General features: G+C 40.1%; 1 protein-coding gene across 4 annotated transcripts in view; it reads right to left on the bottom strand.

Annotated features, from left to right (window-relative positions):
- Positions 1-14340, bottom strand: part of LOC120715793 (copine-9-like) — a 207682-nt gene that overhangs the window by 137010 nt on the left and 56332 nt on the right. For 2 of the 4 annotated variants that reach the window (XM_040002952.1, XM_040002954.1), the window contains exons 5-7: positions 2436-2475; positions 1184-1189; positions 312-388 (exon numbers count right to left, since the gene is read on the bottom strand). In XM_040002952.1, coding sequence (XP_039858886.1) covers positions 312-388; positions 1184-1189; positions 2436-2475 — 123 coding nt within the window. Of the gene's footprint in view, positions 1-311; positions 392-1183; positions 1240-2435; positions 2476-14340 lie in introns of those variants that run through there. The other 2 variants (XM_040002955.1, XM_040002953.1) reach the window with 2 other exon arrangements.

The raw sequence follows: 14340 nt of genomic DNA, 5'->3' as shown, positions 1-14340 counted from the left end.
CATACAACAGCACAATGACCACAAGCACACCAGAAAATCTACAACACAATGACTGAAAACAAAAATAATCACAGGGTTGTAGTGGCACGGTCAAAGTCAGATCTCAGATCTCAACCCAGTTAAATGTTTGAAATGCTTATGGCTGAGATGTCACCTCTGAACTGTTTGTATTTGTTAATCAGGCTGCAATACCAAAGATTTTCTGCACTTGTAAATAGGACTAAACAAGATGTTGACATTAAGGATAGTGTCCTAAACCAGCTTCAAAGACAACTACTGTATGGGTGACGCTGTGTGTATGTTGTACTTACGAAAGAGTCCTTTCCAGCCTGCCGCCAGGTGAACCAATGATCTCACCTAATGTGCAGAACATCTGACCCAGGAAGTCCTTTACAGAGTAGGGAAATCATCATAGTTAATTCATTGCACTCAGTCACTGTGTGCTGCACGTTGGCTAATTTCTAAAATGTGGCTGTTGATAGGTTAACAGAGTTACAGCTACCATGTTATATATGATTTCAATTTGGGTTACTTGGATTTAAAATAAAGAAGTAATTGGAAATTCTTATGTAAACATTAATTGAAGATGCAATAGTAATGAGATGTCTAGACGTTGATTGATTACAGCAGACTGTTTAGGACTAACACAGCAGCTAGTTAGCACCTAGTTACTGAAACTATCTAATTGCTTTGCATTTTGTCCATATTTTATACTTCATTAAATTGAGCTTTTGTAATTAAATTGTTTTGCTTTAAGCAACATTTTTTGTAGTTAAAATAATACACCATAGCTGTCATAAAAACATTCTCTTACAGGATTTTCAGATTACATTTGTAATCTCTGTAATCTCAGTGCGGCTTCATTCATTTCTGTTGGAATTAGCGACGCAGTTACAGAAACACACCGAAAGGTCAGTTTGCTGTATGCTTAACACATTGCTTAGACCTCGGCGATGTGTCTGACCCTGTGACTCATCGTCAGACATGACCCTAACCCTAAGGTTAACTCTATACTATCAGAAGATTTCATTGTAGTCTTCGTTTTCTAATCCCATTTTTGGCAACAAAAAAAAAAAATGCTTTTCTCCAAAAAATGTTTTAGGATTAGGGTTTGAGCTAGGGTCCACATCACTTAAAGAAATGGTGCAGTAAGCAGGGAGTACAGGACATAATGATAGCTTACCTTCTGCTTATCCAGGAGGGGAGGCAGTAAGGAAAGGCAGACACATGTTAGAGAAGCTGGAAAGACACAATGAAAAGACCTCAAGTTCACAAATACATTAATTTTTCTTCCAAATTTAAGAAAGATGAAGACTAGTCAGAGCTGCAGTGCACTGAGCTTAAAGTAATGCTTTTATGAATCATTACTGTAGGATGCAAATTAAAAAATAATGGTTTGATTTATGCTTTCTGTAGATACTTTAGTAGATACTGTACTAAATTTTGTTTGATGTTGAATTCAGGTAAAATTACAGCTGGAGTGGAGCCGGACCACACTGACACTGGTAGCATGTACCTTGGACAAGGTGCCAGTCAGTCGCTACATATCTGACATATAGGCAGCTATTCAGCATCAGATTAGTACCTAGATCACAGGCACACCAACCCTCTGCATGTCTGCCTTCTGTTCTGTGGTCTTCCTCCTATCCTTCTGCATGGCAGTCCCATCTTCAACATCTTCTGCCCCCTATATTCACCAAAATCTTGCCTCTAAAAACCACTTAGCCTGAGCTGTCCCTCTGATGTATTATTTCTAATCTTGTCTGCTACCTTCACATCCTCTACTCCTAGCATCTTCACTGTTACATGTGTCTCCCTGTTATTTACACATGTGTTCTTTCTTGCTTCTATTGACTTTCATTCCACTTCTCAATAGAGCATGATAACACATCTCCAGGTTCTCTTCTACCTACTCCCAATGCTAACTACAAATCATAGTGTCATCTGTAAACAGTATAGTCCACAGAGATGCCTGCCTGTTCACATCTGTCAACCTGCGAAAAAAATAGAGGGCTCCATTTCCTGGCTATTGATGACAGCTCCACAACTGAATCCGACGCGTGATGAGGAAGAGTTTTGTTTTTTTATAAGATGGGTTTCAATCAATATAAATATAACAATTTTAATGCAAAGTAGACAAGTTAGTACACAAGAAGACATGTATGTTGAGAGGTGTCCAATGTTTGTATTGTGATGTACTATTTTACCTGTTCTTACAGTCTGACAAATGTCACACTTCATCATAATAACAAAAACCAATTGAGACATTTTTTTAGTAGTACCACCCAAACTACAATAAGCAAAACCACTTTTGTGAAACCCACTGAAATAAAACTTGATTCAATTTTTTTTTTTTTTTAAATAAGGTTAACTCAATTTGTTTCTGGGCTTCATGCCAGTGGACCTGTGGTCATTGGACATATTAAGCTGCTTACATGTTTGGAAAGATTGGAGCTCCTAGTATCCACATTGTACCTGCAGAAGAAAAGCAAAATAGCAGACTTTAGAGTGTTTCCTTTAGAATGCATTCTGTTCAACATAATAAAACACAAATGCATACAGAAAAATTACAACTGTGGAGAAAAAGAGACACCTTCCTAATTTCCCTTTTGCACTTGACTTGACAAGCAACGCACACATGATGGACAGCTCTGGTGGGAGAACAAAGAAAAAATTCATGTATACTAATTAAATAATACGATATGGTCTCCACAGGAGGGATGAGTCAAGAGTTATAAAACAGAAATTTATGGATCTGGAGCAACACTGACACATAACATACAATAAGAATTGATCTGCAGATGGAAGACTCTCTCTTTTGCTGTCTTTCAGGAAGATGTGTTGCCTCTTCTTCTCTTTTAAAATGTGCTTTCCCCAAAGAAACTTCTGTTTCTGACACAAATTAACATCCTTATTTCTGGGTGGATTCTAAGGGGTCCTGAAATCAATGGCCCATGAAGGTTCATGCTTATTATCACAGACCAGGTAAACCACTGAGATCTTAGCTGTACTATCTCATTCAGTCATCTATTCTCCAGAGGCCAGGCAGCCTTGCAGAAGAAGAGTGATGAAGGTCCTAGTTTCAGGGTTACCAAAAGTACTGGTACTATATTCATTACACACTTCAGTATTTTATTTCAGAGACTCACTGTTGCCTTTCTAATGCTGATTGGCTCTTTTTCTGGGAGATTGCTATGGTTTGTTGTCAAAGGAGCTTGCAAAGAAAAGCGTCTGGACTTCTTTAAGTTGCTTGAAGACGTTTCACCTCTCATCCGAGAAGCTTCTTCAGTTCTAAGGTCAAATGGTGGGGAGTCCCAGATTTAAACCTAGTGGGAGTATCCCCCCACAGAGGGACAAAAGGACCCCCTGATGATCCTCTAATCGCCTGAGCCAAGGTGTGAAACTGGGTGTGGGTCCCAATCAGCCAGAGTTTCGGGTGAGTTCATTGTGAAACCTGGCCCTACCTTATCATGCGAATTCCTGAGGTCAGATGGCCCAGGATGTGAGTGGCTTCTTTCACTCCTCTTTCAAACCATCTGTCCTCTCTGTCCAAAATGTGAACATTGGCATCCTCGAAAGAGTGTCCTTTATCCTTAAGATGCAGATGGACTGCTGAGTCTTGTCCCGTGGAGGTGGCTCTTCTGTGTTGTGCCATGTGCTTGTGAAGTGGCTGTTTGGTCTCTCCAATGTAGAGGTCTGGGCATTCCTCGCTGCACTGTACAGCATACACCACGTTGTTAAGTCTGTGTTTTGGAGTTTTGTCTAGACCCAGCAACACGCTCAGACAAAAACTGGTTCACCCGAAAGACAAAACTACCTTGGCTCAGGCGATTAGAGGATCATCAGGTAAGAGTATACCCTGGATGGAGCTTTGGGGAGCAGACCAATTGTTTTCTGCTTTTGGCCAGAGCCTTTATTTGGCAGTTTGTAGAGTTTCAGTTATGGGCATCTTGCTGTGCATCCAGACCCTGTCTCTCATGGCACCCTTCTATACTTCTGTACATCCTTCTGTGCTTCCTCGATTTTGGCCTCCAGCCTTCCTCTACATGGAGGGTGGGAGTTCCTCTACTTGCAGATGGGGATGGTGCATATAGCAGTGATTAAATCTGCAAGCATCTACTCTGATGAGTGTTTGTTAGTGATCTAGGGAGTCATGCCCTCGATGGCTAGACATCATCTAGTTTAATTCCACTGCTTTTTTCTGCCTGGGTTTTCCCACTGTATCCATATGAGTCTCCTGATGTTATTGCACTGAGATACTCTCTCAGTGGCTTGGCTGTCATTGTAGTATCCCATCAATAACATATTGTCAGTCATTCTCCATGTATGCCCTGTTCCAGTAGCCTACTGCTAAACACTATGCCATGGTTCCTCATGGCTTCAGCATTGTATCTCTTGCACATTTTCCCAGGTAGGCTTGGTAGTATGGTGGGTAGACAATAAGTAAACTAATAATCAAACAGAAAATATCTCATAATAAAGAGAACTTAAGGAGCAGCTCCCAGACATCCCCGATGAAAACAAGTCCCAGGTGGGCAGGTAGGCTAGCTTGGCTTTTCCGGCAGTCTGTGGTCAGGAGTGCCCTGCTATTGATACAGGAGCTTGGAATGTGGAGCAGTTTCACATGGCAGGAGAGCTTCAGGCAGCACTGGTAGTTTGAATTCACAGAGGTCAGAATCAGAGGGTTTCTTTAATTGCCATGTCTCTGGATAGAGATGTGTGTGCAGCACCCTGTGGACACTTTGGCTCTGGCTGGAGCTGCACATGTACTTCTGGACTGGGGCTCTGCAGGGCACATGGGCTCAGTGGGCTGTGGCTGCACCAGGCATGGCAGGTGGCTAATAAAGCCCTCTGGGTTCGAAGAGAACTTAAGACTGGCCATCCCAGATATTTGAATTGCTAAGACATCATGTCTAAATATATCTGGTTAGATATATTAGGATTGGGATACATCCCTATCCCAATTAGAAAAATGTATAGGACAGCATACATCTATACATCTATATATACATATATATATACAGACAGACAGACAGATATTAACAATTAACAAGGTTCGGGTAAAGTGTTCAGGAACCACTGATGAGAAGTGAGCTACTGAAACAAGAAGGCACAAATGGGCAAGAGATGATAACAGGACGCTGTTGGAATGCTACTATGCAAGTAACCCCAGCGGAAGGGGCTACATGAATAGGATGTGGGACCTACTGAATACCCAGCATCCAGGTTGACGGTGAAACAACTAGTAGCTCAGTGTTCCAACATTCGGTGAATGAACTGCTCTCATGACTAGAAATTGACAAGGTACAAGACAAATGCAACGGCGAGGGGGAGACAGGATGACAGGTCAGATTGAAATATTATCATCATCCCTACCCAACATTGGGTACCAAGCCTGAAGGAAGGTCTACTAGACAATTTCTACTGAGACCATCACAAGATTAATTAGCTGATCTACCGGTGAGATGCTTGGCTACAAGGTGAACAGCCACAAGGAGCAGTACCCACCATGAAGAAGCAGACTAGAGGCCAAGATCATCACAGTGGCAGACATCCAAGAACGGGTCTCCAGTATGAAGAGTTGGACAGCACCTGCCCCTGAGTTGATTCACACCTACTGGCTGAAGAAGCTGACTGCACTTCATGAGCGTTTCGCAGCACAAATGAACCAGCTGCTAATTGACGAGACACACCCAGATTGGCTAACTGAAGGCCAGAAGGCCTGATCCCCAAGGACCCCCCGGAAAGGACCAGTCATATCCAACTATCGGCCAGTAACCTGCCTCAGTACCACATGGTGTCATGATCCAGGTGGGCACAGCTGTGTTGTCTCTGAGCTGCTGTCTCCGCCTTGGGGTGGAGTCACCGCACACTGACGAGTCTCTTCACCTGTGCTGAGCTGTCAGCATTTATGGACCAGCGCTCACTCCACTACTCGCCACAGTTTCTGCTACACCTAGTCAGTGTCGCTTCAGGCAACTCAAACCAAGGAATAATTTTGCCATCCGTGACTTACTGTTTTTCCCCATAGCTGCTAAGTCCTTATCCACTCCACCCGCGGCAATACCTACTGGACCCTCTTCGCTGGTTCATGCCTGTCAGCTCAGTCTTCTCAGCTCCTGTCAACCGCGCTCACCTGCCTGCCCTCCTGCCTCCAGCTGGCCTCGTCAGCCACTACTCCCGGACCTTGTACTCCCTCTGCGTCCACCCTCCGCCCAGGAACAGTAAGGCAAAGTAATGCCATGTTTTCAAGCTTTACCCAGATACTTTTCCCTAAGCTTTATCACTAAAGCCACTCTCCTCTCGTTGCAGTGTGCTGAGACTCCCGGTGCATTTCCCGCATTCTGCGTCTCCCCTCTTTGGTCATGAGGAGTTTCTATGAAGATTTAAGCTTTTCCAATTATTACTTAGAGATCAAGTTCTTGTTTCAGGTTTGGTTCAGGCATTGAAGGAACGCCTTAGTTCATAGTATTTAGTAATTTATGTCTTGACGTTTTGTTTTTTTGGAAAAAATAAAGTTTTGTTCATGTTTTCTCGTCTACGGGGTGTTACGTGTGCATTCTGCATTTGGGTCCTCCAGTCAGCTGACTTACACATGGAAGCTCCTGTCAGGCATCATAGCGGCTAAGATGAACAGGCACATGGGTCAATACATGAGCGGGGCACAGAAAGGAACTGGCAAGAATACCAGAGGCGCAAAAACACCAGCTACTGGTAGACCAGACTGACCAACCCGTGGACTGCCTGGATTGATTACAAGAAGGCCTATGACTCAATGCCCCACAAATGGATCCTGGAATGCCTACAACTATACAAGATCGGGACCCTAAGAGCCTTCATCAGGTGCTCAATGGGGATGTGGCGTACAACACTAGAGGCCAACTCCAAGCCCATAGCACAAGTCACCATCAAGTGCGGGATCTACCAAGGAGTTGCTCTGTCCCCACTGCTGTTCTGCATAGGCCTGAACCCCCTCAGTGAGATCATTAACAACACTGCCTACGGATACGGTGAAATAGATTTTCGATTTAAAGTATTTATTGGTGGATTAATAATTCGTTTTGAAAAACTGATTTAAAAATAGTGTTTTTACTAAAGTAATTTATTATGTAATAATTTAATTTAAAATAATGTTTGAATAAATAAAATGATTTTTTTAAAGAATTCATAAATGAATTTACAGATGCAGCTTTTATTGTCCAATTCATTATTAAAGCAGAGAACTCTTTATTTCGATGCATGTGGCTCTTGTGGACTAGATGTAATTTCTGTCATTTTTGCTTTCAATTGAGGTTATTTCTCTTAGTCGGGAGTATAAAAATTCAATTTTCAGTGACAATGAGACATCCAGTGACTCCTGGATTGATACGTACTACACCACCTTGTTTTCGCCTTCATTCTTGGCAATCGGAAAACTCATCAAAAACTCATTGAAAACTAATCATGTTAACAACAATTTTCTAATCATAAGGAAAATCTAACCACATTATTTTATAACTTATTTATTTGGTGCCTAAAGTTATCTGACTTTTTAGCAACATTTAGTAATTTTACAATGTTTACTTGTGGTAGAGCTCATGCTTTCCTTCCTTAGCTACTTAATTTAGTGAAGACTATATAAATATAAAGTATAATATTGGATGGATTGGTGTGAATTTAATTACAAACATCTGTAGTCATCAAAAAGCCCGCTGACTTTGCTTAGCTATTTTACAACCGTGTACATACATGGTCTCCACCTGAAAAAGACATGGTTGGTAGTTTGAGTATCATCTGAATAAATATCATGTTTTTCCTCTTGTCACATCAGCTGATAAGGATTACAAATTATGAAGATACACTGTCTGAAATTATTTTGCCAGCTGGTTGCTTTTGTTATTTTATTTGTATTTATTTATTTATTTTATTTAAATAAGCATAGTGTGGGGCTTTGAAAAAGGAACTAAAAGCAGGTGACTATTGAAGAGAGAAAAAATACCAAAGAGCCAGCTTACCCAAAAATGCCAAATTTAGTGTTCACTGCCATTTGAAGGAGTCACTGCATACACTTCCTCCCCACACTTCTATACATATACACTTTTATTAAATCACTGTCCTGAGTGTATCACCAGTATCTTTCAATCTCACTACTTCCTGCAACTCAAAGCTCTGTGGAGGATTGCCAAATGAAATTTAAGTAAGGACGAGCAATAGAGTTGCCAGAAACTCGAATGACTTTCATTTATATGAAAGGCAGCTGGATGGAAAGGAAGGTGAACGCTGAAAACTGTGTTTGAACGTGTCAGTTGCCTTTATATGTCTCACTTTATTCATTTTCTTTCTTTTTTCTAAATCGTGGATTAAGATCAGATGGATGATTTGTCTGCTGCATCCTTTGTACCCCTGAGATTCAGATGGCAAAAAAAAAAAAAAAAACCATGTGTATGTCTTTTACTTTGTGACTTCACAACAAGACATTTATACATACTTGTTTGCCTCAGCAGTAAGAGAACCATGCAAAATGAGAAGCAGGGTAATTTAAGCTGATTCATACAGTCATCATGGTGGTGATTAGTGCAGTTAAATCACATTACTGTTATGCAAGTGACAGGCAGTGAAAATCAACACCATAATGAAGGTAATGTTTTTAACCATCCAAAAGATCCAAGACAGAAAATGAAGTTTATTTGGGGGGAAGAAAACCGTAATAGTTTTACATGTGGAGTCCTTTAGGAATTAGGAGTCCTTAGTGAGCAGTTACTGATCGCTCTTGAGAATTTCATAACTTGAATACATAAATGCATGACTACGAGACATTATATCTAGCATTTACACTGAGTCTGGACCATGAAATATATCACAGAAAAATACATTTTTTGAAACTGAAGTCTTTATTGAACCTTCTGACAAAATAAAAAATAATAATTTTGTATCATTTTTGCTTACTTACTGCATTTTTGTGCTCATAGTTGCACTGCTTATATCTGTATACATCAGGTTTACCAGGAAAAAAACAGTTTATGTAGCGATCTCAAAAACACATATCATCAAATATGACACCCTTGGCGCTACACGGTTAAGCACTGAAACCTGGACATGATGTTTTTAAATGGCCTGTATTTATATAGCGCTTTACTAGTCCCTAAGGACCCCAAAGCGCTTTACATATTCAGTCATCCACCCATTCACACACACATTCACACACTGATGATGTTTTTAAAAAATAATACCACTTCACTACCAAGGATGCCAATCCCAAATGTGACTGACAAATGATTTATTGATAATGGTTTGGGGAAGGTCTCATCAAGGTCAGCAGTGCCCTAACAGTGTCAGATTCCCAAAGACAGCAGATTGAATTTACGCGTATGTGGCAGGTGGTTGTGAATGTGTTTCAATGAAGTTTAATGATGCTGCGGGAAGAAATCATAACACTAGACAGCGAGAAAGATGCATTTAGTGCTGAAAGCTTGTAATAAGTAGTGACAGCTGGTAATTAAAGGTAGATGGGAGGAACCAGTTTCTAATTTAGATGAAATTCATGCCACTGTGATAACCTTATATTGCACATTTTAATTTACAGCAAGGAGATGGGTTTGGGAAATGGGGTCGCAACACGGAAAATTCTGAAAAGCAGGTTGAAACTGGAGTAGAAGACTGAAATAAGTCAAATTTCTAAATATAGTCACATTAGATGATGACAGATCATTATGTTGATCAAGGCCACGCTGTCTGCATGAAAGGAGAGAGATATCTCAGGGATTATAGTTGGTCTATTTAAGAGGATGATCACATTTATGATTTAGACAACTTATCAAGTTTAATTGTGATAATAAGAAATGTTGTGGATGAGAGAGAGAGAGAGAGAGTAATAATGAAGGAATGGACTAGAAGCATGAAGGGCCAGAGTCAAGTGTCCCAAAGGGGAGCACATTGATGCTGGATGGGGCAAGGCTGTGTTGAGAAAGTTAATGAAGGGGCGCGCTGAACTGTTAACTTATCACTAACTGAAGGTTGCCAATGTGTAAAAGCCAAATAGTGAGACTAGCACTGTTGTAACAGAGAGAAGTACAGAAGAATTTTTAAAAATGAGTGTAGAGGTGAACAAAAATGGCACACCAAAACAGGGTAGGTGTGTTTTATCATGATTCATATGATACTGATGATTGATTTTGGGCTAATAGTTAGGCTAACACACTTACCTCTCATCTTTTCTTTCCTCACAAAACTGACAGATCCTTCACTTCTTTTAAGTGTCTCTCAGCGCAATTCTTAGCATATTTTGGTTCCCTCAACTGGTCCGTCGGGTTATTGTCTCCCCAGAAACACTTCCCTTGTGCTTTTGGAAATCTGTTTTTTCCTATTTCTGTTTTCTTTTTTCCTATTTCGGTTGTGTTTTGTGTGCTTTTGCAGCGTTTTTCTTATTGCTGGTGTTTTCTTAAGTTGCAGTCCGTTTCGCCTCTCAGGGCCACCGTAAGTACTTGACTCCGTGGTATAACTATGAAATGCACACCTTAAAACAGAAACTCATAAGCTGCAGTTGAATAGCATCTGACAAATTTAGAAGATCATCATTTAGCCTGGAAAGCCTTCAAATAAAAAGCTCGTCCTAAAGCTAAAACACCTTACTATTCATCATTGATTGAAGGAAATAAAACAACTCTAGGTTTCTCTCCAGCAGTGTAGCCAGACTGACAACACATGTGTTTATTTGTTTTAATTGAAATTTCTAAATTATCTCCAGTTAACAAGTTAATTACTTTAAGGTGTGCATTTCACTTTGACCTCTATGGGGTTAGAGTTAGTGCCTTTCACTGGTTTGTTGCATAGCGTCATTGAAGACTACAGTGTAGATCTACTCTAATGGAATGTATTCCCCACTGCTGTGTAATCCAGTATTGTACATTAAACATTATTAGGAAATATGCTTTCCACAGAAAGATTGGTTTGTAGATATGACTGACTGTGGCATTTGCATGTGTGATGGTTCTTGTTATCTCAATAGCATCTAGTGACATGTTTGTGTTAATCCGGTCATGATGTTTAATAAAAACTGCAGACTTCATGAAATGGTCTTCATGGTCAGCAAGACTATGAACAACTGCAATGTGCCATCTGGACTCAAGCACTGGAACAAGAACGACAGCACAGAAACAAGAACAAATGGGTGTTTGGAGCAAATTCACACAGGTGTGATTGGAAGGGACGTGTTTGAGATGTGGTCCAGCTCCTGAGATTTAGATAAATGATTTCAGATCAAAGGAGCATACTGTATGTTGCACCTTTATTCATTTTGTGGTTGCAACCTGTCTCTGTCCTCCAAGGATCATTTGGGTGTCCACAAGTACTGACACCTGAGCCAGTTCCATGACGTAAAGTCACGGTTACTTTCCTGGAATTGTAACCACATGTTGCTTCCATGCTTTCAACTGTTGTGATTGGCATTTTAGTACCATGGATTACTTTTATTTATTCCCTGCTACTTTTTTCCCTGAGGGGCTCAGTGAGATAACAAAATTATAGATGCAATTCAAGGACTCACGTATTTCAGCAAATTCGTAGAAGATTGCCAAAGCTACTGTGAGGGAATGTGGAAAAACTCTGACAGACAATTTAAGGGAAGGAAGAAAGCCCCAGGATTTTATTTGTTTCAGTCATGAAACACACTGGGACATGACCACAAGGACACCACACATGAATGCTAGCAATGGCATCAGCCACTTACATAGGTTAAATTGAATTATCCAAAAGGTACATCATGGGTATAAATCTGGTAGTTATCTAGGAAAAAAATAATGCAACAATAATATTTATAATTTATCTTGACTTTCTCTAATACATTGTCCAGTAGTCACCAGTTATACTGGGAAAAAACATATCACCTGCATTAGGTATTGTTGATATAGTTCATTAATTATTATTGAATAATATTACACAGAATTGTCCGCTTGTTAGAATTCAGTTTAGTTTAAGTAGTTTGATGAGAAGTACTGCTGAAATGCCACTATAATGCCACCAGGTGGCTGTAGCTCAGGCCATAGTGCAGGTCATCTTCTAGGTAAATTGGGCAAGTTGTTTAAGATAGAGTAGAAAAGCACTATATGAGGACTAGCCCATTTATCACTGCAAAGTGAAATCTTTGCATTGCTGGCTGATGAAACATCCTTTTCTTTGTGCCCTATTTTGTGCTTACATGTTGAATATATTTCACATATTTGTGAAAAAAATGATCTGTTTTGTAAATTGAAGGTATATGGTTCTGTTAGGTGAATTAACCTCCGCACATTTACCTTCAACAGCCGTGCTCAGTGTCTGAGACATACCTATGGACACAACTGGCACTGGTGAAACACATTTAAGGACTTTTTTATATTTACATATGCTACCAAGTTTGATGTAACTTATAGAGGAAGTTTAAGTCTGTAATGTGCATTTAAATTACTTTGATGTGGAGACTCATTCATCATTAATGACATGTTAAATGTTTCGTGAGAGTGAGCCACAAATTGCTGCCTATCAAATCATGCTTCATTAGATGTGAATTCTCATTTTTTTCGTGTGATTTTAACACTGGTTCAGACTGATTGTATTTCCTTTGATCCACAGTTTGGATTTTCAACAAGGCAGCTGTGGCTCAGGAAGCAGAGTGGGTTTTCTACCAAGGCCATCCCCCAGCTACTCCAGCCCAAGTTGTTCCTGATGAGTGTGTGTGACAATGTTAGACAAGGTGCTGAAAAACAGTTCTTGTATAAAATTGCTTTAAATGCTCAGTTAGAGCAGAAGAGTGCTATAAAAGTATCAGTCCATTTAAGCCCTGAATGAAAGAGAGCTTTGTACAAGTGGAAAAAACAAATTACACCCCAGAATATGCAACATTAAGTAACAGCTGATTCATTCCTTTAGGGTGCAGCAACAAAATGTGGACCAGCTCTAATTACCTATTTCTATAATAACCAGTGATTGCAACACCTGTGTGCTCACTTTGATAGTACTTTATGCTGTTAAGAATTGAGCTGGTGTTTGTTTACTGCACTGGCCAGTGGGTTTTTTCATAAGTTTAGTTGCTGAGGCATGTAGTTTCTCTCTTCTTCAATGGTGCATCTAAGTTACTAATGTCAACTCCTACCCTTTATATCAGTTCTAAGAGGTGTTGAAGGAGCTGTGTTGCTAAATATAGCTACGACTGCTTGTGTCCTCCTAGGCAAAGGCCATACAGTGGGGCAAAAAAGTATTTAGTCAGCCACCGATTGTGCAAGTTCCCCCACCTAATTCTTTACAAATCCTACCATGTGAATTCATGGATTTTTTTTTCACATTCTGTCTCTCACAGTTGAAGTGTACCTCTGGTGCAAATTACTGACCTCTGTCATCATTTTAAGTGGGGGAACTTGCACAATCGGTGGCTGACTAAATACTTTTTTGCCCCACTGTATATAGAGGCCAAGTGACTTATACTCGTCTTTATGGATTAGCTTGGGGGCTGGAAGCTTGGTGACTCACTAGGTATGTCAGTTAAGGGACACGAGCAGCTAGATGTTAAAACGGTTTACCTTGATTGCATGTTGTGCATTCATCACAAATTAAAATGAAAGCCTTTGATGGCTCCTTTCATCTCACTGTGGCCTTTATATTCCTCTCTCACCTATGTAACACTGTTGACCAAACATGGTAAATGGCCTGTATTTGTATAGCCCTTTACTTAGTCCCTAAGGACCCCAAAGCGCTTTACACTACATTCAGTCATTCACCCATTCACACACACATTCACACTGTGTCTGTGCAGAGCCTATTTTTGATGGTAAAACATGTTGCATTACAGTTTATTCACCACCAAAGCATACTGTATCTACACATAAAAACCACAATCACTAATAGGTATTTGGCCACATTCTGATTTTGTTGTGGTTATTGCCACTGTGTTTGTACAGCACCAGTCAAAAGTTTGGACAAATCCATCCATTCACTTTTGACTGGTAGTGTATGTCACTGATCCTGATCTGCTGTCTTTACATGCCAGTCTGAGAACTGAAAGCCACACATGTTGTCAACTGTTTGAAGCAAATGAAAGTTATTAAGTACAGATTGGTAGAGACTGTAGAACTATCAACGTCCCTCTCCTGGAATTGATTAAACTCATTAAAACTCTTCTGTTAATCAAAGATTTTCTGTATGCTGGGCAACATATCAAACCCTGTGTGACTCTCGATGCAGTCAGTGAGTATGTGAATGTTAAGTGCTTAGGCAGAAAAAACAACACTTTCATGAATGGGTGGATTTTACTCTTTTTTCTAGACAATTTTAACACGAGTATCTGCACTTCAGTTTAAATGATAGTTGCTGTTTGACGACAATAATCCCTAT

This window comes from Simochromis diagramma, unplaced genomic scaffold (genome assembly GCF_900408965.1).
Source record: "Simochromis diagramma unplaced genomic scaffold, fSimDia1.1 OVJJ01000646.1, whole genome shotgun sequence".
Lineage (NCBI taxonomy): Eukaryota > Metazoa > Chordata > Actinopteri > Cichliformes > Cichlidae > Simochromis > Simochromis diagramma.
This window is presented reverse-complemented; position numbering and strand designations above follow the sequence as displayed.